The 25,039-nt window shown below is 56.9% G+C and overlaps 1 protein-coding gene and 1 long non-coding RNA gene across 2 annotated transcripts; one reads left to right on the forward strand and one right to left on the reverse strand.

The window, feature by feature from the left end:
* LOC116857329 lies at nucleotides 1-782 on the reverse strand. Its single transcript, XR_004380735.1, has 2 exons — nucleotides 748-782; nucleotides 1-358 (listed from the first exon to the last, which is right to left on the reverse strand). It is a non-coding gene; the product is annotated as an uncharacterized LOC116857329 (long non-coding RNA).
* Nucleotides 667-24,317, forward strand: GRAP (GRB2 related adaptor protein). Its single transcript, XM_032841312.1, is given in 5 exon segments — nucleotides 667-1,043; nucleotides 8,871-8,968; nucleotides 13,402-13,524; nucleotides 22,022-22,190; nucleotides 23,948-24,317. Coding segments are annotated over 5 exon segments (930 nt in total). The 5' UTR covers nucleotides 667-689; the 3' UTR covers nucleotides 24,134-24,317.
* Nucleotides 24,318-25,039: the final 722 nt, after the last annotated feature.

Here is a 25,039-nt window from a genome sequence, read left to right on the forward strand (position 1 = left end):
AAAAAAAAAAAAAAACCAGCATGCTTTCTTTCACATTGAGCCATCCAGTTCCCATCCAACGCCACGGGGTTCTTCCTTGCTTTGCCTTTCCCGGTTTGTGTCTCCTTTCTTTCCCAGAAAGAACCAGGGTTTGGAGCAAGGCCACCGCATTTATCCACTGATGCTCTTTCCTGTAATACACAGTTGTTGCAGAATTGTTACCCTGATACCATGTCCCGTGACAAACCTACTAACGAGAGGTCAAGATTTATTGGCAGTTCTTTTTGACCTTAGGCTCTCAATCGCATGGAGGACGTCCAGTGTTTAAACCAGAAGAGGCACCTTTTGAATTGGGCTTTGAGGGATGCATAGGAGTCTCCTGGGAAGAGAAAGGGGAAGGTCACATATGTGCAGAGGGAAGGGGCATGAAAGAGCAGGGTGGAGCCCAGTGTGTGTTCACAGGGTGAGGGGATAACAAAGGTTGGATCTGGAGAGGAGTGCTGGTGGGTGGGGGTAGTGGCTTGGGAGAGCCTTGAATGTCAGGCAAGGAGCTGGGGTCGGGGAGGCAGGCCCTGGGGAGTCCTGAGAGGCATCAGAGTTCAGAAAACGTGGAGGGCAAGCCGGTGGGGGTGGCTGGGCCCATGAGACATATTGCCTGAGCTGCCAGGAAGGCTCTTGTTCTCTGCAAACCTCCGTATCTCATCTGTGACATGGGTGGAAGAGGGGACCCACTCCCGGGGCTCCCTGGGGACTCCCCAAGAGTCATACCTGGCCTTTGGGGGTCCGAGGTAGAGGCCTAGCTGCTCACAGGCTCGCCGTGCTCCGTGACATGTCAGCTTCCTGTTTCCCCTCCCTCAGGGGCAGCTTCAAAAGCCCAGCACGCTCTCAAAACAAAGGAAGACGGGTCCTCAGGTCCTCGACTGCAGAGGAAGCAGGAAGAGCCGACCCCGCTCGGAGCCCAGCTGCTGGGGCCTGGGGACAGCGGGATGGAGTCCGTGGCCCTGTACAGTTTCCAGGCCACGGAGAGTGATGAGCTCGCCTTCAACAAAGGGGACACGCTCAAGGTAGGGGAACTGGGCTGGGCTGGGCTGAGCTGGGAGGGTGTTAAGAATCAGGGGCCCAGGACACCCCCCCACCCCAGACCCCCAGACAGAGTCCAGCTTCTCCAGGTACTGGCTGTGTGATTCTGGACAAGCTACCTCCTCCCGCTGAGCCTCAGTGGCCCCATCTCGGAAATGGGGAGATAACTATGACCCGTCCTTCACGGGCGGGGGCGTGTTGTGAGGATTCAAGGAGACATTAGCATGGTGCCTGGCAGGAGTCTGTTCAACCCCAGGCCTCCCGGTTTTCCTGGGAAGAGTTTGAAAAGACAGTTGCAAAGAGGGAAGGAGGGAGGGATAGAAAAGCTTTCAGGATGGGGGCGTCTGGGTGGCTCAGTGGGTTAAAGCCTCTGCCTTCAGCTCAGGTCACAGTCCCAGGGTCCTGGGATCGAGCCCCACATCGTGCTCTCTGCTCCGCGGGGAGCCTGCTTCCCCTCTCCCTCTCTGCCTGCCTCTCTCCCTACTTGTGACCTCTGTCTGTCAAGTAAATAAATGAAATTTAAAAAAAAAAAAAAAAAAGCTTTCAGGATGAGGTGTACGCACTCTGCGGGGGTGGGGGGGAGATAAAAAGGTAGAGAAGGAGCTTCCCAGCAGCGTGAAGGAAAGGGCAAAGAAAGTCATACCACCAGTTGATTCTGGAACCTTTGTTCTGTCCCCGTGAGACTGAACAGCCTGGGTAGGGGTTCAGGAATGTGATGCTCCACAGGGGGAACCATGTCCACTTATGGAATCCCCTTCCTCTCTCTGCCAGGATGCCAGCACCTATGTCCACGTGAGTGGCTGGCTGGGCCTCCTGGGGACATGTGGCCGGTGGGGGACATGGGAGCCTTAGCACCAGCACTACCTGGTCAGGATAGGAGACATCCTGTGAGAGCTGGGTCTAGTTCAGAGACCTCACTGACTACTCTGAGAGCAGTTTTCAGATTCAGATTTGGGGCTCGGTGGGGAGTGGGAAAATGAAGAAATAGGAACGGGGTAGGGGTCGAGCTCCAGCTGGGGCTCAGAGTGACCGCTCAGTGGGAGGCTTGGGGGGATCAGTAGGGGTCCCCCAAGGCAACTGTGTAAAGAATACATCTCCACTTCCCTCCCAAATTCCTGCACCCATGCCCCCCCGCCAAGATGAGTCATGTTTCCCACTAACTTTTGGTAAAGCATTAGGCAACTCCCAGCACGTTTGCTTCTAACAGAGGTGCTCGCTAAGGAAGGAGTGAGCTCACGAGGCCTGGAACACACCTGAACACCTGGACGTAAAGCAGGGCCTGGCCCACAGTAGGCTTCTAATAAAACATGGGAAATGGGGATGCCTGGGTGGCTCAGTTGGTTGAACATCTGCCTTTGGCTCAGGTAATGATCCCAGGGTCCTGGGATCGAGCCCCGCACTGGGCTCCTTGCTCAGCAGGAAGACTGCTTCCCCCTCTCTACCTGCCCCTCCCCCACAATCTCTTTCTCTGACAAATAAATAAATAAAATCTTAAATAAAGCAAACAAACGTGGGGAATGTTGCAGAAGAGAAGAAAGGGCGGAATCATTAAAGTGTTAGCTGAAATGGGAGCATCCCTCACAGTGGGATTTGCATCTCGTGTCCACAGAGACCGGGGAGGGCTGGGGAGGGGACCCTTTAGGCTCAAAGAATGTTGGAGGAATGCCAGGCGGTGGGAAGACGTGCCTTTTTTTTTTTTTTTAAAGATTTTATTTATTCACTTGACAGAGATCACAAGGAGGCAGAGAGGCAGGCAGAGAGAGAGGAAGGGAAGCAGGCTCCCCGCTGAGCGGAGAGCCCGATGCGGGGCTCGATCCCAGGACCCTGAGATCATGACCCGAGCCAAAGGCAGAGACTTAACCCACTGAGCCACCCAGGCGCCCCAAGACCTGCCTTTTTCTTCCTTCCCTCCGCAAACATTTGTCAAGCTGTTGAGCACGTACCCTGTGCCAGGCGTTGTTCTAAGCACTGAGGCTATAACAAGGAACCAAGTAAAGTCTCTGCCCTCTGGGAGCTGACATTCCAGAGAGTAAGTGATGTAGGGCAGTGATGAATGGACTGAAGAAATCACACAGGGAGATGGGATGAGAGTGACGGTGAGTGGGAGGGGGCAGGGGGACAGGTTCAGATGGGGGGGTCAGGACAGTCTTTTGAAAGAGTTAAGACATAGGAGCCCCTGGCTGGCTCAGTCAATGGAGCATGAGACTCTTGATCTCAGGGTCATGAATTCAAGCCCTACACTGGGCACAGAGCTTACTTTAAAAAGAGAGAGAGAGAGAGAGAACACCTTAGCCGAGCCCTGAAGGATGAGCAGGAATCAGCCATGCAAAGAGCCGGGGGAAGAGAGCACCAGGTGCGGGGTGGAAAACAGCTGGTGCAAAGGCCCTGTGGTAGGACCATATTAGTGTGTTTGAAGAGTTGAAAGTTCTGTGGCTAAAGAGCAGTGAGTGAGAACGAGAGGGTAAGGATGATGTTGGGAGGCAGGCAGGCATCAGGGCCTGTGAAAGATTTGCATTTCATTCCAAATTTGAGGTATACTCACTGAAAGTTTTTACTGGAGGAAAAAATGTGATCAGATTTACATTTCCAAAAGATAACAGATTGACAGGAATGGAAGCAGAGAGGGACACTTGCAGTCTACTAGGTAAGAAATGAAGATGGCTAAACTAAGAAAAAAAGTCATGACAAAATATTAAGGTCCTTAATATGTAAAGAGCTCTTATAAATCAATAAGAAAATCACAAACAGTGTACTAGAAAAGTGGGCAAAGATATGAACGGGGAAATTGCCAAAGAAGCAATGTAAGCAAGTAAGTGCCCAATTTCACCAATAACAAAAACCATGCGACTAAAAGCAAGTAATTGTTTTCCATTTGCCAGATCAACAAAATTTTATTTTAAAAAGAATCTCCCAGGTTATTGAGGGTGTGGGAAAATGTGCACTTTTACAGGGGAGTGGTGGACACGTAAAGTGACACCGTCATTCTGCAGGGAACTTGGGGAACATATAAAAAGCCGTAAGACTCTCCATACCCTATGACCCAGAAATTCTGCCTCTGGGAAACTGAGATATGGTTAGAGATGGATGTGTGTTCTCTCACGGGGACTCAGGGAGAACTCAGTGTGTCCGTGGACCTCTGCTAGGTAGTGGCGACTCAGCAAGGAGAAAATGGACACAGTTACTGCTCAGGAAGCTGAGATTTTGGTGGCAGACGAGGGCCACAAACCAGATTAATAAGTAACATACAGAATTTGTCAGACAGAGACAGTGCATGGGGAAGAATAAAACAGGCGAGGGGTGGGGAATTGGGTGCAAGTTTGCAGTGTGAAATCAACCTAGACTGCCCACCTAGGGATGGTATCAAATATCATACAGCCCTGAAAATGCTATTTGGGGAGGGCATTTAATGGCATAAAAAATCTCATGATGCAATGGCAAAAAGCAGAATGCAAACGTATCCACAGGGAGGGTCAACTCTACACAGATAATCAATAGGTATTCATTTTGTGGAGAGATGAATTTTGTGGAAGGAAAATTGCCCATCGTGCACTGGATTTGTACCCCCAAGCCCAAAAAAGAACTTTCTAGAAAGAAATGATCTGAAAAACTAGCAGTGGTTGGTTTTGGGACGTGAGCCATGAGCTAGTCCCATTTTCTTTTTTTTTCTTTTCTTTTCTTTTTTTTAAGATTTTATTTATTGGACAGAGAGAGGGCACGAGTGGGGAGGAGAGGGAAAAGCAGGCTCCTTGCTCAGCAGGGAGCCTGATGCAGGGCTCGATCCCAGGACCCAGGGATCATGACCTGAGCCAAAGGCAGAGGCTTAACCTACTGAGCCACCCAGGTGCCCCTTACATTAACTTTTAAATAGACTTTAATTTTCAGAACAGTTTTAGATTTGAAGAAAAATTAAGGAGATACAGCACAAGGGGATTTGGACCCATCCGTCCCAGTGGGTAACATCTTACACGATGAGCACCCTACCTACCGTTGTTTCGTTAATGGATTGATCTTGATAGATTATTGTTAACTTATGAATGTAATCGGCTTTTGCATCGATTTGATTTTTTAAAAAGATTTTATTGATTTATTTGACAGTAGAGAGGCAGGCAGAGAGAGGGGGAAGCAGGCTCCCCGCTGAGCAGAGAGCCGGTTGTGGGGCTTGATCTCAGGACACTGAGATCATGACCTGAGCTGAAGGCAGAGGCTTAACTCACTGAGCCACTCAGGTGCTCCTGATTTGATTTTTTTTTAACATCTTGTCTTAAAATATTCTTTATCTTGATGCCTGAGTTTCTTGACGCCCCTTTAAATTTTGTCCCCGAGATGCTTCAGCCACCCCACTCCTGTGAAGCCCTCTTTCTGTATAACAGTAAAAACATGACTGGGATGTCATGCTGTGTCCCCTCTTCTCCCTGGCCAGGCTTCAGCGTGTGGGTCTGCTGGCCCCACTTTACCTGGCTGGGCTGGGCTGGGCTGGGGTCCGGTGAGGGGTTCCTCCTAGAGCCATCCAACTCATTCTTCAGGCGAGTGTTTCTCACGCACCCCCTGTAGGCCGGACCCTGTCACAGCAGGGCCTGCAGGCAGATCCCAGCCCACCGAAGCCCCCGTGGATCAATAAATCTGAGCTCTGATATTGGAGGAAGTCTAGGTGGCAGGTGCCCCCACTCTGGACAAATGGCTCCCAATGGACATATGGCTCTGGAACAAAGCATCCTCCCTGTCAGACCAGGGATCTCTGGGGACACAGTACCCCATTGCTCCCAGCTGGAGGAGGGATGTGGCTGGTGGCTTCACCTCCATCTCTCGGTGGATGACCTGGCCTCCAAGACCCAGACCCCGGGAGCCCACAGCCTCCTTGGCATCTCCAGAGGGAAGGCCAGTGGCACCTCTGACCCAGGGCAGTCGACCCTGAGCCCCCTAACCTGCTCCCCGGAGCCCTTCCCACAGTGGTTGATGGCCACCATTGCAGGTGCCAACCCCTGGACTTGTCCTGGCCGCGCCCTACCCGTCGTCTCATGCACAGCCCGTCGTTGAGCCCTGTCAGCGACTCTGCTGACACCTCTCCCGACCCTGACCACTTCTCCACACCCCCACCCATGCTGCCCGCCCCCTGGGGTCTCCCCAGCTCCCAGCCAGGCCAGGGCAGAAGCTCCCCGCCGCCCCCACTCCCAGCTGTCCCCATTCCCCCACAACAGCCATGACTCAGAGCCCGAGCCTCTCCTGATGCCCCTCTATGGCCTCTCTTGGCTTTTGAAGTAAGATCTCTCTCACCTGCTTCCCGCGGCCCACAAGACCTACATCCTCTCACCCTGCCCGCCTTCCTCACTTAACCTTACAGTGCTGCCCTCCCGCCTCAAGTCCAGGCACACTGGCCTCCTCTCTGTTCTGAGAACAGCTCCCACCTCAGGACCTTTGCACTGATTGTTGCCTCGGCCTTGGATACTGTTCCCCATATCTTCTCACATCCGGTTCTGTCCTATAAATTGGGCCTCAGTTCACACATCAGCTCCTCAGAGAGGACTTTCTTGACCACCCCATCTACCCTCTGTTGACAGTGCCCAGCCCTCAATCAATTTCAGAGCACTTACCACTACACTGAATTACCTGTGAACTGGTTTCCTTCCTTCTTTATTGTCTTCCTTTGCCCACCACCATGGAAGCTCCTTGTTCCCTGCTGTGTCCCTAGGACTTTGCACAGTGTCTGACACACCGTAGGTGCTCAGGGCATAGCTGAGAAGTGAATGCCTTGGCCAGGGAAGGGGGGTACTGGCGGGGGGTAGGACAGCCTCCCGGGTGGAGGGCGTGGTGGGAAAAAAGGCTTGGGGGCAGCCCAAGGTGTGGATTTCGCCTGGGGAGGAGCTGGTCCCTTTCCTTTGTGCAGATTCTCATGTCTCAGAGGGTTTTATAGCTTTTGAACCATGTGAACATTAACAATTCAGCTCCTGGGGCACCTGGGTGGCTCAGTTGGTTAAGCATCTCCCTTCGGCTCAGGTCACGATCCTAGAGTTTTGGGATCAGAGCCCCACCTCGGGCTTTGCTCCACAGGTGGTCTGCTTCTCCCGCTCCCTCTTCCTGCCACTCCCTCCCCTTGTTCTCTCTTTCTCTCTGTCTGTCAAATAAATATCATCTTTAAAAAAAAGAAAAAGAATTCCGTTCATGTGACCAATGAGAACATTTCTGGGTCCTCGGATCAGGATGGCAGGAAAACAAAACAAAATAAAACAAAACAAAGATTCTATTTGAGATAGGACATTCACACGGCCACCGGACTTTGTAGTTCCAAGACACTGCTGCATTCAGCATAGGCCATGAATGTGCCCATTTCACAGATGAAGAAACAGAGGGCAGGACTGTGGAAAGAGTCAGAAGGCAACAGACTAGGGTAGCCCCAGGGTCCCAGGCATCATCCTTGAACTCGTGTCCATGGAAGGCAGCTGACAGGTTTTAAGCGTCCTATTAAGTCGGAGAATTGTTTTGTTTTGTTTTCAGCAAAAGTTGTCCTGAGTAAGCCACCTGTTTCCGTCCACCCCCTCGGGGCTGTTGACCTTGCCCAGGCTGCACAGTCAGGAAGGAAGGAGCTCAACGGGGCCTGGCAGACAGATAAGGGGGTGCCTGTCTGCAAGGCCTGGGCCCAAGGCAGCAACTCTCAGCTCTTCCCGGCAAAATCGAACTAAGTTGATGGCTTTGCGTCCGCCTGCCCCCGGGCCTTTGCTCCTCCAATGCCCTCTCCTTGGGATGCTGTTGTATATCTGATTTTTGTTTTCCTTTCCCTCAACAAATACCCACTAGGATTGCGCCAATGTTGGCACCTGCTCTAAGACCTACAGGAGAGATGCTCCCCTGGCCTCGGGTCTGGACACAAGTGGGGAGTGGAGTGGGGTTAAAATTCCATGGGCCATGGTCTCCCCTAGAGCAGCTGAGTCAAGAAACCCAGACCCCAGGCTTCTGGCTTGCTGTACAGGCTCTGCCTCCTCTGGGCCTCACAAGCCTCATCTGCAGCCTTTGGTGATGAACTGTCCCATGTGGGAGGCTGGCCCAGGGGAAGGAGGAAGGAGCCCCAGGGTTCACGCTGCACCCACTCCCCAGGCCCGGCCCGTTCCTCCCTGTGGCCGCTTGCTCGCTCAGCCACGGCAACACTCACCCCCACTCGGCTGTTTCAGTTCCTCTCGGCCCACCTGTGGGGCTGTAGAGGCCTCACGCCATGGACAAGGGGCCCATGTGACTTGAGCAGGCCGGGCTGCAGCCTCATCATAGCCCAGAGGCCTCCCTTGTCTGCTCACTGCTGCCTGAATCCCCACCGACCCGAAATGACGCCCGTGAACTCAGATTATAGGGGCTGTTTAAAGGCAAGTGACCCCTGGTGAACCATCAGGAGGAGCCGAGCTCAGGCTGGGACTCCCCAGCCTCCCGGGGGACCTCAGACCACGCTCAGTGCGTGGCATACAGATGCTGCGGAGTCCCCATGCTCAGGGGGACAGCTCGGGAACTGAGGCACCCTGGGGTGCCTGCCCCCCAAGACTGCATGATCTGCCAGGGCTCTGGGGGGACAGATCCTGAGAGTCCAGCTCCAGCCCCCCCCCCCAAAGTTCAACCCACTGACCCACACTCTGGGTCCCCAACTGTCCAGCCTGGGGAGTCTGTGACCCTCCTGGGGACAGGCCTGTGACATCAGACTCGGCCCTTGTGAGCCTGGGCAGGTCCCCAGCCCTCCTCTGTGAAATGGGTCCTGGGACCCCCTACCTGGGGTCCCTGAACAACAGGACCTCAGCAGGTGGCAGCTGCCCGAGTGACAGTGTCTCTACTGCCCGCAGATCCTGAACATGGAAGACGACCAGAACTGGTATAAGGCTGAGCTCCGAGGCGCTGAGGGCTTTATTCCCAAGAATTACATCCGCGTCAAGCCTCACCCGTGAGTGGCTATATCTCTATCCTAAGTGCTCCCCAACCCCTGCAGCCAGTGTCCCCACGTGGCCTGGCCCAGGCTGAGCCAAGCTGCCTGAAAAGCTCGGTCCTGGTGCACCCCTTAGGCATGGACTCCTCGCCCTGCTTCCACTCCTCTGCCTGGAGCTCCCTGTCTTTACCCTGAGCAGGGGCAGGGGACAGAGATGGGAGTACCAGATGGTGGCAGAGTCAGGGCCGGTCCAGGCCACAACCCTGAGGATCTGCGACACCGGGGAACATCCAGGAGAGTCCTGGAGGGACAGGGCCCCTGACTCTGGGCTGGCTGGGCCGCTGGCTGCCGTGTGGTCACTCTGGGCCTCAGTTTCTCTATGTGTAACATAAGGAGGGCCGAGGCTTCAATCTGCAGAGGATTCTAGAGCTCTCTCTAAGAGGCTGGCTCAGCCTGTGTGAGGATGAGTGAGGGGGACAAGCGAGGGGCGACGGAGGGGCAGGCAAGGGAGGGAAGCAGATCCTGTAAGTCCTGCCTTTGGGGTTTGGAGGGGAGCTGAACACTAGCTGAGCAGACCAATGCCCTGGGACTGAGGCAGAGTGGGAGTCATGTGTGGGGCCTAGGGAAGCCCCCATCAGGATCACAGCAGGTGGCATCGCAGCCTGCCGCTCTGGGAATGGCTGGGGCGGAGCCCAGTCCCAGAACAGGCCCCAGTGGCCAAGAACCTATGGAAAAACCAACTAGATCTTCTTGAGATGCTGACGGAGGTAGTCTCTTACTCAGTCATTCATCAAACACTAGCCACCGCCCTGGGTTGGGGGGTCGCCCGGGTGATGCTGGAGACACAGGAGAAGCGGCTGGAGTTGGAACAGCCCTATCCCGGGGGAAAGACGGGATATAAAGAAAGTACAAGACGGGAACACAGTCAACCCTGAGGTCACTGGGGAAAGGTTCTCAGAAGAGTTAGCACCGAATGAGGTTTTGAAGGGTGAGTAGGAGTTAGCTAGGTAGAAAAGGAGAAAGGCATTCCTAGGAGAGGAGACAGGGAAGACGGTGAGGGCAAACCCATGGCAGTGGGACCACCAGGAAGGCCTCAAATGGCAGGCCTGGGGTGGTGGGGAGTGCAGAGATGGCTGAGCGGGGGAGGGACTCAGTTGAATGTGGACCATGACCCCGCCACGAGGCTGGAGCGGACAGGCCAGAGACCACGAGATGTGTGCCCGGGGGTGGGGGGGTTGGGGGGGTGGAGACAAGAGGCGCTGTGCCTGGGAGGGCCTGGGGGGGGTGTTTCCTCTTCATCTGTCTTCGAGTTATTTCCAAAGCCGCCCCCGCCTCCAGCTTCCTGTACTGGGGAAACCCCATCCCACCCGGGTCCCCGCTATGCCCCCGCCGGGGCTCCAGGCACAGAGGCCGCCGCCCCTAGCCGGTGTGCTGGGCTGCAGCTCCCAGATCCAGGCCCCGCAGCGGCCCGCTACGCCAAGTGACAGGGTCAGGGGTCTGCCCCTTTGGCCTTTTACAGCCTTTCTGTCAATAAAGGGAGGGCGCGAGCGGAGGGACATGGAGAGATGCCAGGAGCCCCTGGGAACAACCACAGGCGGAGTGACCCCCCGCAGTCCAACGGGGTGGGGGGGGGGCGGTGTCAGGAAGACCTGATATTTCCAGGGGCAGGAAGTGTCCCGGCCAAAGTCGGAAGCCCAGAAGTCCCAAAGCTGCTGGGAAGCCTTGAGCAGATGTCAGCACAAGGCCAGGACTTGGGCGCTGCTGGGGGTTGAGACGAGACTCCACCCATAGGAAGCCGTGGAGGGTCCCAGTGTCTGATCTCTTGGGGGTCCCTGGATCAGTTCTGGTCACTGGTGTCTGGGACAGAGCAGGGATAGAGCTCAGGCCCCCGACCAATCCATCAGAGGCCATGCCCGGGTGCCTTGTCCGCTAACCTCAGCTCCTGTCCGGTGCCCGGAAATAGCAAGGGGGATATCCAGTTTAGCATCTGACTCAGCCCATCAGGCCCCAGGGTGTGGGGTTGTGGGGGGAGAGCCGGAGTCCCAGAAGGCCTTACTTGGCCTACATCAGCCCCGCTCCTTCCCTGAGGACTCACTGTCTCCCCTGTCTGGCCAGGGAACCAGGTGCCCCAGAGACACCCACCCAACCGTGAGCCAGTGGGCGGCAGGGAGGGCTTCCCAGAAGAAGGGCATGGTTCACTGGGCCTGGGCGTTAGAGTAGAAGTTTGCCAGGGAGGGCCTGAGGGAGTGCTGCGGGAGAAGGGGTGTGAGCTAGTTCATGAGGGTCCCCAGTCTCCCGGGGCCCTGCAAGCTGGGTGCCACCATCACCATCTCATGGACAAGGAGACAGGCACAGAGAGGTTGAATAGCTCTTCCAGGCACACACAGCCGGCAAGAGTCTGCATGGGATTTGCAGCCCTGTGCTGTGGGTCCCCACCGCACCCCCCAGGTTGTGCCCACCAGACATGGGGAGGGGGTAGCCCTGGGGGAGGGCCTGAGGCTAGGAACCGGCTGGGCAACCTTTTGGGGGATCCCTGCCCTTCTCCGGGCCTCAGTTTCCACATCAGGGAAATGGGGGAGGATACGAGGTGGCCCTAAGAAGAGTTGGCACTGGCATGGCGGAGAGAGCCAGGGTTCAGGGAGCTTCTGGACATGTTGCTCCTGCCCTCTGTCCTTCAAGCCACCTGAGGACCAGCCCTGCCTTGTTCCGATGGGGGCAGGGCCGGCCGCCTCAGAGGGTGTGGTTGCAGAAGCCTTTGAGGGTGACGGGCGCCCACACACTGACGCCTCCTGTGGGGTTTTGTGGGTTCTTTGGAGACACCCAGGCCCTCAGGAAACGCCCACTTGGGGCCCCACTGGGCCCCTGCTCCTGTGTCCTGCTGGGGGCTCCCGGGTGGAGGAGCTCCCTTCCCCCAGCCCCCAGCTCAGCCTCTGTCCTAGAAGCTTCCATCCCAGCCTCCCGAACTCCAGGGACCTGGACTGAACTTTCCAGATGGTGGCCTTGAGCCCCCACACTCAGCAACCGTCTTTTACCGCCTCCCCTCCCAGGAAATCCATCATGAAACGGGCTCCGGGGTCCCCACGTCTGGGTGTCAGCTCCCCAGAACCAGGGCCTGAGACACAGTGTGAGGACAAGGACTTCATTTTGGAGTGGGAAGTGACCTGGGAAGGAGCCGGCCATTAGGGGTGTGTTAACAGGACAGCTGCTGCTGGCAGCGACAGGCACCGGGGATGGGGGCGAGAGCGCGCAGTCTCCCCAGAATGTTCCATCTGGGACAGGGGAGCTGAATGTTTACCCACCTGAGCCCTTCCACCCCTCCCCACTTGGTCATCACTTGATAGTGTTCTGGGGGCTCAGCCCACCCTGAGCACAGGCCTTTGTTAGTTACCAGATAAAAGCCCCAGGACAGAATCCCAGCATCCTCATTTGGCAGGTGACATGGTGGGGAGTGGGGACAGGGCAAGACACCGCGGGGTGCTCCCTGCACCTGTCGCCCCTGCCCTGGGCTTCAAGGGCTCAGCAACATCCTGAGACAACAGGAAAAAAGTCCCACCTCACATCCGCCCCCGGTGCCAAGCTCAGACGCAGGAAACATTTGCTGAAAGAGGGAAAGGAAGCCTTACAAGGAAGAGTCTCTAGACCCCGCCCCTGCTTGGCCATGGTGCCCCCATGTGACACTGACTGCTCTGGGCCTCAGTTTCCCCATCTGCACAATAAAGGGTCCAGTCAGAGACCACCTGGACTCTGTGAGGGGCGGCAAGACCCACAGAGGCTGGGGGGTTGCCTGGGCCACACAGCAAGATGGGCAGGACTGGCAGAGAAGCTGAGTCCCGGCCTTTCGTCCCCGGTCACGGGGCAGGGGGTGGACAGTGTGGGGTCTTACAAGGCTCTAAGCATTGCCAGGCGCTTCTGCATTCCCAGTTCTGTGTGGTCATCCAGATAAGGGACTTGTACCTGGGAGAAAAAAAATCCGGGTGGCCTCCGTTTGTGCATCCGTGAAATGGGTGCAGGGTGAGATCCTTCCTCATCAGACCAAAGCTACTATTGCTTTTGTCATCCATTTTTATGTTTGTTTGTTTGTTTGTTTTTCCACTTTTAAGAATCTATCATCTAAAACAGAAGAGCTCAGCTGGGGCTGGCTGGGTGGAGGTTCACTAAGGTTTGATTTCTTTCTTTTCCTAAGGGGATGTTTGCCTGGCATGGTGGGAAAGGCTTGGGCTTGGGAGCCAAAATGCTGGGATTGGGTCCCAGGTCCTGCCTGCGGCAGCGTGTAGCCTTGGGCCTGTCGCTTTGCATGTCTTTGCCTCAGCTTCCTCATCTGTGAAATGGGTGCAATCATCCCTCTCGTATCTCGGCACTGCTGTGAAGATCAGCCCCGCCGGTTACCTGGCACAAGGAGAAGTGGGCAGCCTGGCCTTCCCACTGCCCTCACCTGTCCCCTCTCTCTGCAGGTGGTACTCGGGCAGGATTTCCCGGCAGCTGGCAGAAGAGATTCTGATGAAGCGGAACCACCTGGGAGCCTTTCTGATCCGGGAGAGTGAGAGCTCCCCGGGGGAGTTCTCGGTCTCTGTGAAGTGAGTTCTGACCCCTGGGGGAGTGCAGAGGAGGGTGGGCAGGGAGGTGGCATTGGAGCTCAGCGTGGAAGCACAGGACATGGGCTCCCAGACGCTGGTGCAGGGAGTGGCATCCTTGGAGGAGGGGCAGCCGGAGCCTGGAAGCAGGTCGGGGAATGACATGCACCCCGGGGGGGTGGAAAGCAGGCTTGGGTCCACTGCGAGGTCTCAGGTGCCAGCATGAAGGGTCTGGCTGGTATTCTATGAACAGTGAGGAGCCATAGAGTACTCATCCTGAGGAGAGGAAGAAGGATGCCGGGGTTTGAGGTGACAGGAGCAACTGAGGGCAGGAGAGCACCAGACCCCCAGGGCAGGGGTCCAGGATGTGCTGCAGTCGGACGGGGTCAGGGTCCCGCCACATGGTGCCATAAATGGACTTAGGCACCCAGGCTGCTTGGGCCTGTATTCTTGTTCTGCCACTTCCTGGCTGTGTGACCTTGGGCAAGTCACTTAACCTCTCTGGGCCTGTTTCCTCTGATGTGAAATGAGTCATGACAAGGAATACATGAGTCAATGTATATATTTTTTGAGTCAATAGATGTAGAGTGATGAGAATAGTGCCCGGTTTTGAAGTGGGGTGGCCGTGCTGGAAGGGTGTGGCTTTGTGACAGGCAGCCCCTCGGGCATGACGTGGCAGCCTCTGGGCGGTGCGGAACCAAACCTAAAGGCCTTTAGGGAAATGGAGGGAAATGGAGGAACCCAGGCTGGAAAGTAGAAAACAGGAATTGGAGTCAGAGGGGAAGGGGTTTGGTCTCTGTCTTTCCTGTTCTCAGTGCCTGGAATAGTAGGGTGTAGAGGCAGAAATTCACGGATTATTTACTAAGCTTCATGTCATGGGCCAGCCTATTCTAGAGGCTGGGGAAATGCAGTGACAATTGCCCTTATGAATTTCTGTCCTAGTGGGGGAGACAGACAGTGAACAAGGCATCCAGCAGGAGTCAAGGTGGTCAGAGACGGTCGCTCTGAGGAGATGGCCTTTGAACAAAGATCTGAACCTGGAAGCAGAGGCTGCCCAGGTCTCCGGGAATGAGGATCTGGAAGGAGAGACTTCTAGGCAGACAGAACAGCAAATGCAAAGGCCCTGGGGTCTGCAGGATGCACTGGGGGTGCGCTGGCATCCACAGGAGGTGGCGTGATTGGAGCAGAGAAGCTGGGTGGAGAGAGGTGGGGGATCCTGACAAGGAGGTGGAGTTTTCCCTCCGAGCAATAGGGATCCACGGAGGGTCTGGAGCAGGGGGAGATGTGACTGGCTTCCATTTCTCAGCAGATCCCTCTGGCTGCTATGAGGAGGAGGGATGGTTGGCCAGTGAGGAGCCAGGCAGGAGATGATGGTATCTCGGACTCTGGTGGGGGCTGAAGGCATGAAAGTAGCCAGATCAGGGAGTGCCGTGGATCTGTGATGTCAGGGCCGACGTCATACCAACAGTTAGGGTCTCCGTGGGCAATGGGCACAGAGCCTGCACAAAGGAGGCGCTCACTGTCACAGACAGCGGTCTTGGGGTGGCAGGCTTGCAGCTGGAAGGAGGCACAGGTGCTTTACGCTGGAGCTTGACGGTGTGGCTGCTAAGAGTCCATTTCCTAGGATGGAGTTGGTCCACAGCCGATGGCTTGATTGTCCAAAGGATAAATGAACACAGGACCCCTTTGGTGGTTAATGCAGGGGCTGGGGGTGAGGAGGTAGGTCAGTGCCTTCCAGGCTCTTCCGGACCCTGGGTGAGCTCTGTGACCAGTGCGATGTGTGCTGGTCCTTTTCTGTTTCTGATGGTAGAGTGCGACCTGCATACCGGAGCGTCGTGTGGTGGTGAGCTCCCCATCTGGGCCTGGGGCACCCATGTAGAGCAGACTGCTGTGGTCAGGAAAGCTGCTGGTGTGGGGGGGGAGAGGTTGTAAAAATGATCCAACGTCATGAGAGGTCACCGCACTTACCTGATGCTCTCCAAACTCTGCATACAGCTGTGGGCTCTTTTCTCTTCCCTCCCCCAACGCCCACCTCGGGGGAACAGGCTGGTTACCCTAGGGGATGGGAATGGCTCTGGCCCTACTTTAGCCTGTATTTTCCCATCTTAAAAATGGGAGTACCATCAGTGTGCACGTGTGTGGGAGATGCTGTGAGTTCTTAGTCCTGACCCCACCCCTGCCCATGGTTGTGGACACCTGGAGTAACTCCCTTCCCCACTCCCCCCTCCCCATCACCTTCCCACCTCCACAGCCCAGCCCCCACTTCCCTCTTGGGTCCCTGCAAAAGCAGGAAATGGCAATTTTACATGTGCTGGCTGTCCAAGGGCCTGGTGGTCTGGGAATGGAGCCCACCAGGTGAGCTGGGCCAGCTCTGGGTGCTTCCAGGAATCCAAAGTCCAAGATCACCCAGCAAAGCAGGGGCACAGGGGAGTCACTGGGATAGCTTCTGCAGCCCTAGCTGAGGGGAGGTGGTTGCCCTCCCAACCAGCCCCCAACAGCCCCCCCCCATCCCCCTCCCTCCTCTGCTAACAGATCCCGATGCCTGAACTTCCAGCATTAAGACCCTGTGCACTGCCCTCTTCTGGCGCTTCTGGGTAAATGCAGCCCCGCCCGCGCACACGCAGAGCTTCCGACCCAAACATCTCAACCTACTGTGTGTGTGTGTGTCTGTGTGTGTGTGTGTGTCTGTGTCTGTGTGTGTCTGTGTGTGTGTGTGAGCGAGCGCCACAGAACAGAACAGGGAAAGGAGTCAAACCAAGTGTTTGAGTGGAAGAGTAGACATGGCCTGGCCCAGGGTCTCCACAATGAATGAATAAATAAGGGGAATTCAGTGACAGGAGACACCGACACCTGGTGAAGGAGGCGACATCTGAGCTGGGCCCTGAAGCCTGAGTAGGAGTTTGGTGCACAAAGATTGGAGACGGAATGCAGGCACAGGGACCAACATGGGCAAAACATGGGCAAAGGTCCGGAGTTGGGACAGTGGGGGGTGGTGTGGATAGCAACAAGTTTGACCAGGAGGGGCGACGGGACTTCATAGGATGCAGTGAGCGTTGGTGAGCAGGGGAGCCAGCACCAATGTCCTGGGAAGAGGTCTGGGCGTGTCCTTCAGAGAAATACTGGCTCATGCCCCTTGGTGCCTCCCCCAAGGTATCCTGCCTGGCCAAGCCCCCCAGCCAAGTTCAGAACCCGCTAGAGCTTCCTGGCCTCAGCTAGCTGTAGTTTGTGCACAGCGCCACCAGGTGGCAGCCTCCACCGTTGGTTTCGTCCCAGTGGAGCCAGGGCTCCTACTTAGGTCCTGCTCCCATTCTTGGTCCATTGTCTCTCAGGAAGGTGTTTCAGTGGCCCTTGGAAGATCACTGGGCAGGGATTAGAGTAGGAAACAGACTCAGAGGGCGTATATGGCTACGAGTGTAGGCTTTTGAGCAAGAATCTCAGCTCTGATACCTCCTACCTGCCTAACCCTGGGCAAATTACCTTCTGAGACTCAGTTTCCTCATCTACAAAATGGACATCCGTGTCAAGTGCTTAGCATGCCGCCTAGCACATGGTAAGTGCTCCGAAAATGCCAAGTGATAGTAGTTATCATTATATTTCCCTGTAAGGGCCACACGGTGCCTCCCAGCCCCCTGTCCCACAAATCCAGGGTTCTTCTGAAACGGGCAGTGACACGGAGTGGCAGGGGACCCAGTTCTCGTCCTGACTTTACTCAGAACTTGCTGCAAGGCAGATCCTGGCTTTCTTTTGGCAGTAATGTTTTCATCCACAATGTGGAGGCAGTAACCCCAGGTGTCACAAAGTCCGGGGACCCAGTGGCCATCCAGAAAAGTGACAGCTGTGCAGATTCATGTGTGAGATTTCCGCCCTCGCTGACTTGGCTTTTGGGGACTCTGACCCCACAACACATGGCATCTCCCACATGTTCATGCCAAACCCCATAAGGCTGTTAGAGGTGGGGTTTATGGGCCTCGGACTGCCTCATGAAGGATAGTGGCCATGCTGGCTGCCTTTTACGTGGTTACAGAGGGCTCTATCCTCTCCAGCTGCAGGGGCACATCTGAGCACACAGCCAGCAGACCGGGGACCAAGGCTGGGGCACAGTGCCTGGGCTGTGTGACTTTTGCCCCATGTTTCCATCCAGGCTCTTCTGCTGTGAATGGCGGCTGGTTCCCCAGTGCCTTTCAGGCCAGAGGTGCCCTGAAGTCAATGCACGTGTGTTTGCTCTGGCCACAGAGTACCTACTGTGCACCAGACCTTGTCCCAGGTGCTGCAGATGCAGCCATGAACAAAATAGGACCAAGCTCCCTGTCCTTTAAGAATTCGTTTCCACTGGGGTGACAGACAAGAAACAATTAGCAGATTATAGGAAATCTTGGGAGATGATAAAGGCTCTTGGGGAAATGAAGCAGGACAGAGGAAGTGGCAGAAGGTGGAGGGCACTCCATTAGGCAGGCAGACGCCGAGAGGGAGAGGAAGCCATCCCCAGAAGCCTGGGTGGCAGGAAGCTATAGCTCAGAGAGGTGCAGAAACTTACCCAAGGTCACACAGCAAGGAAAAACAGAGCAAGGACCCATGACCTTCTGTGCCTGGGCAGACCTCTTCTACCTTCCATCCTTGTTTCCTGAGTCCTGACGACCCATGGGTCCCTGCCAAGGTCACTTTGATCCTATTCACACCTGCTGCACTCCTAAGTATCCCTTCCCCCCATTCCAGCTGTTGTCACAGTTGGGAAAGCAGAGGTTAGAAGTGCCATGCCTCATGGAGATCACCCCGTGGACAGTTAGCACACAGGCCTCCGCCCAGGAGGGCCCACCATAGGCCCTAGCTGGGGCAGTCCTGGGCCTCCTGACCTTACCCCAGCCTTCTTTATCCTCCCTGCGCTGTCACTGTCCCCTTAGCTGCCGTGGCCGTCACCACCAGGCCAGAAAAACCTGCTGGGCAGGACAGGCTGCTGCTAGCATCGTGCCTCACTTGGTCCTTGAGGGACAGCCCAGAGGCCAGGCCCATCCCCTCTGCCCCTGGGTAGGTGGCTGTGGGGGTCACACACAGAGACAAACACACCCACGGCTGTGAAGAAAGGGACCCACAGGTGTTGTCATTGTGGCAGAGCAGAGAGAGAGAGGACCCCCAACACACACACACACACACACACTCAGACAGACACATGGGGCACACAGGCCAGGACACACACATGAACCTCCCAGGCACTGGCCCGCTGTCAGGGACTAGCTCCCCTCTCCTGGCCTCGCCCAGGCTTCGACCCCTATCCTGGCTGCCCTTTCCTTCTCCAGCTCAGGAGGGCTCACCCAGCAGGGTGTCAAGGGTCATCTGGACACAGATATGGGTCCCACTCTGTGCCCTGTAGCTCCCCAGGGCCTGGGGGTGAGGATTTGAGGTATGGAGAGCCCACAGAGGGTCTAAGGGTCTCTCAGACCACCAGCCTTGAAGGATGGCTAAGGCCAAGACTAGGCAGAGTGAAGGGACAGCCCTCCTGGGAAAATCACAAGTACGGGCCCCATGAGGCCGCAGATCAGCTGGCTGGAGGTGGGTGGCTGTCCCAGATGCTGAGTCCTTAGGGTCGTCCATGGAGATGGCCCTGCTTGGCCTCAGACAGGTGCGGTCACTGATCAGAAGGGGCCCCGCCCAGGTTCCACGCAGAGCAGCATCCCCAGCATGGCCGATCCTGGCTGTGGGCAGGCCTCTCTTCTCTGGGCCCCACTCTCCTCACTGTAGGACAGGATGCTGGGACCAGGTGGGAGAAGGGACAAGACCTGCCGTTTAGAGCACTGATATGTACCACACACAGGCAAGGGGCCTGGACCGTGCAAGCTTCTCCAATGTGAGAATTCTCCAATTCTCAGGTTGGAAGGTTCTAGAAGTCCTGGGTCCCTTGCTCCTTCCCTGCCTCATCTCCGGTTCTCTACTCGCTGATCCTCCTGTGCGAGCAGGGAATACTTCATTCTGGCTCACTTTCCAGGTGGTCACGTGGGGGCTGAGATCTCCTTCACAAACCTACAACGGATCTCTCTGCCCCTTTACCCGAAGGGGAGGGGCCGCCCATGCCCCAGGCTCCTCCCTGGGGACCGCCTGGAGTCAGAGCCTTCTGCCTCTGCACTGGATGTCTGAGACGCGGAGTCCTTGGGGTCCCTGGTTTCCCCGCTTCTCACTTGCACAGCCTTTGGTTGAGAGACACTCCTCCCCGTGCACCCGCGCCAAAGTCTAGGGGCTGGGGCCGCCCTGATCTTGCTGGGACAGGGCACCCAGGAGCCACTGGGCTCAGAGGTGCCTCAAGGAAAGTGAGTGACCTCTGGGAGGCTGTGGCAGGCCAGACAGGGCAGGAAGCACCCTCCGCCTGCCCGCCCTAGTTCCGTCCCAGGAACACAGACCTGCGTGTCCCCTGGCTCACAGCGGCAGCCGCTTAGTCACCTGGGAACAATGCTTGCTGACAGCACATGAGTGGCTTTGTCTCAGGTTTGGGATCTTTTCTCAACTTGGTCCCAGAGCCTCCTGGGGTGGGGGAACTGGCTCCCTTTGGAGCTAAGCTGCCCTGAGATCTGGACATGTCTTAGAGGGTCAGGTCTATTTCAGGACCCCTGGAGGGCTGGATCACAGCTCAGAGCAAACAGGAGAGGGTTTTCAGGAACAAACCACCCTGATGAGCACTTAAAGCCTTGGGCCATGACTCTGCATTCCCCAAGTCCAGCCTTTCCCAACCGGGCTAGACCCTCAGGGCGTAGTCCTGCCTCCCTACCTTTTCCGTGCAAGCCATTAAGAGAAGTGGGTTGGAAGGAGAAGGCTGTATGAGGGTCTGAGAAACCCAAGAAGACCTCTGCCTCTGAGCTGGGCCATTTTACCTGGGCTTTGAAGTATGAGTAGGAGTTTAACTGGAGAAGAATTTAGAGAGAATCATGTATGCAAAGGCCTGGAAAAGAGATATGTTTGAGTGGAGAGAGAGGGGTTCTATGTGGTTTGGACCCCTTAACACGGGAACCCGGGCTGCGGGCAAATCCTGGCTTATAAAACAAGATTTAAACTTAGAACCCAGGAGGTGCTTTTGCCTTTTTACTATCAAGTCTCCACACCACTGTTTGGTTCTCACTTGGTCTTTCACAGAATGAGAGCACAGCCTGTGGCTCAGGTGGCCAAGGGGCCAGCGCATGCCCAGTGGCCCGCCTGTGTCCCCAGCACACATGCGTTGCCACACCCACTAGCCCCAGGCTTCCTGGGCTCTCGCCTCCCTAAACCAGCTTCTTCCTACTGGGAGCTGAGTGTTCTCCCTGCAGCTGCCAGACGTCTCCCCCTCACCCCTTCCTTGGGGAGGTGAGGACACTGAGGCCCAGGTAAGCTGACCAGAGACAGGAAGGATGGTTGTGAGTTGACCAGGCACAGAGGCTGAGAGAGGGAAGGGCTCCTGGGGACCACAGCCCAGGGAGTAGTCCTGGACTTGGGATGACAAGGTCTAGCACATTATCAATACCACAACTGGAATAATTATTCTTCCTATTGTTATACGGTGAGAACAGGGGAGTGTGCTAGAATGACACTTGACATGAGGCCCCAGCTCTGGCTTTGCTGCCATGTGACCCTGGGAAGGTCATGGTTTGCACTTGGAATGTCAGTTTTCCCACTGTACAAAGGCCCCGATTTGCACCTCCTGGGCCATGCGGTGGGCCCCGGCCACTTCTGGAGCAGTGAGGGGAATCATAGTGGTTTGTGCTGCCCTTTGTCAGAACCCATGCCGGCACCACCTCGGGTCCCAATCCGTCGTGGCCTGTCCTGGCATGGGACATGAGGCATGTGGGAAGAGAGTGTATGAAGTGTATGAAGGAAAATGAGGCTGGGCACATAACTGGAGCCAGATCTTGAGTCCAAGGTGTTAAGATTTTATCCGGAGAGCAATGGGGAGCCATAGATGGTTCTTGAGGTAGGGGGCAGGAAGAGACATGAAGCGCCCAATAAACGGGCAGGCTTTGTCTGAGTCAGGATGGCCTTAGGACTCATTCCTCAGGGGGGACTGCGAGGCCCGGTAGAGGGATGGGGAGAATGTCACGGCTGGGGGAGAGGAGGAACTGTCTGACCACCTCCTTCTCAGAGGAACCCATTTAGAGCCGTCAATCAACCATAAGCAGCATTTTCTGAACACTTATCCAGAAGGGAGTCACTACCATTATGAAGAAGCTGAGGTTTAGAGAAGTTCAGTGATTTGCCCAAGGTCGCACAGCGGCCAAGGGGTCTGTTCCAGCGCCCACACCGTAATTCCACACTCCACAGCCGAGGGGGAGTCACTAGGTCTCCCATCCGGGCCAGGTCAGCGGGCCCAGGCCCTGTCCTTTCTCCCACCCGCAGGTGGCACCGGGAGCCAGAGCGGCCAGCTTCCCGGTGAGGGTGAGGAGGGAGGCCCGGAGTGGGGGGCGGGGGGCGGGGGGGGGGGAGTGCTGTGCGAGCAGGGACAGCCCCCCACCCTCCCGGCGACCCGGCTCAGGCGGCTCCTCTCCCCCAGCTACGGCGACCAGGTGCAGCATTTCAAGGTGCTACGCGAGGCCTCTGGGAAGTACTTCCTGTGGGAAGAGAAGTTCAACTCCCTGAACGAGCTGGTGGATTTCTACCGCACCACCACCATCGCCAAGCAGCGCCAGGTCTTCCTGCGGGACGAGGAGACCCCGCTCAAGGTAGGCGGGCGGGCGGCTCCGCGGGGGCGGAGACACCTGCCGGGGCGGGGCGTGGGCGTGGCCTCCCTTCCTTTCCTGCAGCCCCGCGTCGGGAGAGGGGGCCAGCCCAGACTCTGAAGTCCTATCCTGGGGGCGCCGCGGGAGGACAAGCAAGGGTGGAAACGCAGAGGGAAAGGGAAGGAGCAGAGTGGACATTGCAGGGGGCACCCCGTGTCTGGCTTGTGCTCAGGTACCGGCGTCGTGCGTGGTCACAGGTCCTCCGTGCCTTCTGAATGCACGAGGGTACTGACACCCTGCCGACCCTCCTGAGTCCGCTGGGGGCCTCATCGTCGCCATTGTACGATTGAAGAAACTGAGGCTCGCCCAGGACCACCTGTGGGGTTGGCTCCGTCCCAGTTTCTGCCCCCAGGAGCCGGCCTTGGGTGGGGTTGGGGGCAGTGTGAGGAGAGTTCGTGGGCGACGTGCTGGCCGGGCTCAGGGTGTGATTAGAATGATGACAGCAGCCAACGGGGTTATTAGCCCCGACAAGTGCTGTTTTCTTCAGGAGGGGGATGTCGGCTAGGCCTGGGGCTAGAGGTCAGGACCCTAGGACTGCCCACATGAGCTTGGGCTCTGCAGAGGGTCCAGAGTGCAAATCCTGGGGAGGGGATGCAGGGCTGCCCCAGAGAGGCTCTAGTCCTGCCTGTTCCTAGACCCCCAGCACGTGTGACCTCAGGGTCAGTTCAGTCAACTGGGCCTCAGTTTCCCCACTGTCCAATATAATGAGCCCTAGGATCTCATGTGCCAGGAGAGTCAAAGCATGCTTTGGGAGACCCCCCATTAATGCCCTCTCTGTGCCCCCAGCATGTTTGGCCTCCTCAGCCCGTGGGGGCTGGGTTAGCTGTGAGCTCGCAATCTTAGCAAACTGTTCCCCTGCTAGGCCTCTGTCCCCGATCTCCATCCTCTCCCCTCCACTGCCTGGGCCAGATCTGCCCCTGGAGAATGTGACAGAGTCCGATAGGCTGGCCAGGGGCGGGGGGCCGGCGTGGGAGTGGGGGAGGCGGCTCTGCCTGAGGGCTCCCCACGCCCACTGCTTTCCTCCAGCCTAGGCTCTGGGGTCACCCACCCTGTGGGATCACTCCAGAACTGGCTCAGTCCCCTAGGACCCATGCTACCGCCTCCTCTTTCCTGGGCAGAGAACCGCTCATTAGAGCCCGTCTGCTGATCCTATCACCCATCCTGGATAAGATTCCACAGGCTCAGGACAGAGATCCTGGTGGGACAGGCAGGGCGGGGACACTGGGTGTAATCGTCACGGCGCCAGGCCGACGTGCCTGCAGAGAGCTTTGTCCCGCTGCTATTTGCAGTTTGGGGAAACTGAGTCCTACAAGGGCAGAGTCTTATCCCAGGTCGCCTTGGGGTGTAGATAGGGCAAGAACCCAGGCCTGAGAACTGGGAGCAGCTGTGGGCGACATGCTCTCCCAAAGCCCGGTGAAGGGCAACAGCAGTCAACTCCGTTCTCAGCTGCCGGCACTTTACAGTTTGTAGGGCCTGCTCCTGGGACCAGACAGTCCTGGGGCTCCATGCAGACACAGTCTCTGCGCTGCAGACATTCAGGGACAGGCAGCTGGGGGCTCATGGGGTTGGGGGGCCATCTATCTGCATCTGGAGTGAGAAACGAATTCAAGTTCAATTCTGCCCTCCCCCGCCTGAAGCCAATCACTTCTCTTGTTGGGGCCTCCTGAAAATTCCCCACTAACCACCTCCTCCCCGCACAGGCCCCCCAGGCCTGCTTTGCCCAGGCCCAGTTTGACTTCTCGGCCCAGGACTCCTCACAGCTCAGCTTCCACCGCGGGGACATCATCGAGGTCCTGGAGCACCTTGACCCCCACTGGTGGCGGGGCCGGTTGTGCGGACGCATTGGGTTCTTCCCTCGGAGCTACGTCCAGCCGGTGCAGCTGTGACCGGGGTGCGGCCCGGGGGCGGGGGCAGAGCCTGCAGTCCATCCATCCACGAGATACTGAGCTCTGGAGAGAAGACGTGGACGCCCCGTCCCTGGGTCCCACGGGGCTCAGCCGAGGGTCTTGGACCAGAACGTGGGCCTCGTCACTGCCGGGCCCGGGCGCCCGCCGCTTTGCACAAACTGGGACAGGTCCCGAGGCCCAAGAGCCACTGTGATATTCGGTACCCACCAGGCAAGGTGAGCTCCCAGGGCTTCCCACTGGCCTCTTCCCATTGGCCACCAGCTGCAGGGTGCCCTGGGGCAGGGGTGCAGAAGCGCCCCAACCTCCCACCATCAATGGCCCCAAACTCAGGGAGACTTGAGGACTCCTATGTTGCAGGAATTTGGGGGCTCTGCCCAAGGAACCATGCATATGCTGGATGGGTTCAAATTGGGTTGACCATCTGCTGGGCCTGTCTGCCCCCCCAAAATGGCCCTTGAGGGGTGCTGGCTACTGGGAAACTGGCTTTGTGAGGAGGGATAGGACAGGGGCTGCACACCTGTTAATCTGGACGATGGAATGACAACAGGTGGAGACTGACTTCTCGGCAGCCCGATGAAACTTGGGGTTCCACTTGGGTGTCCCACACCCCTGCCCCACTGTGGATACTTCGTAGAGGCACTGCAGGCCCACAGGAGGTGTGCAGTGATGGACACAGAGGGAGCTGCTCCTCTCCTGCAGCCCCGACACGACGGACAAGCTTCACGGGGCAGGCCTGGGGCGTGGACCCTCGGAGGATCTGCCCGCCCTGGCTCTTGTTCACCTGGGTCCAAGTTCTGCACAGACTGGGGCCCTGGAACTTAGGGAAACCACAGGCCACAGGTGGGAAACCACAGGTGGGAAGTCAGGGCCGAGGCTGGACTGGGA

This window comes from Lontra canadensis, unplaced genomic scaffold (genome assembly GCF_010015895.1).
Source record: "Lontra canadensis isolate GAN:19392208 unplaced genomic scaffold, GSC_riverotter_1.0 scaffold122, whole genome shotgun sequence".
Classification (NCBI taxonomy): Eukaryota; Metazoa; Chordata; class Mammalia; order Carnivora; family Mustelidae; genus Lontra; species Lontra canadensis.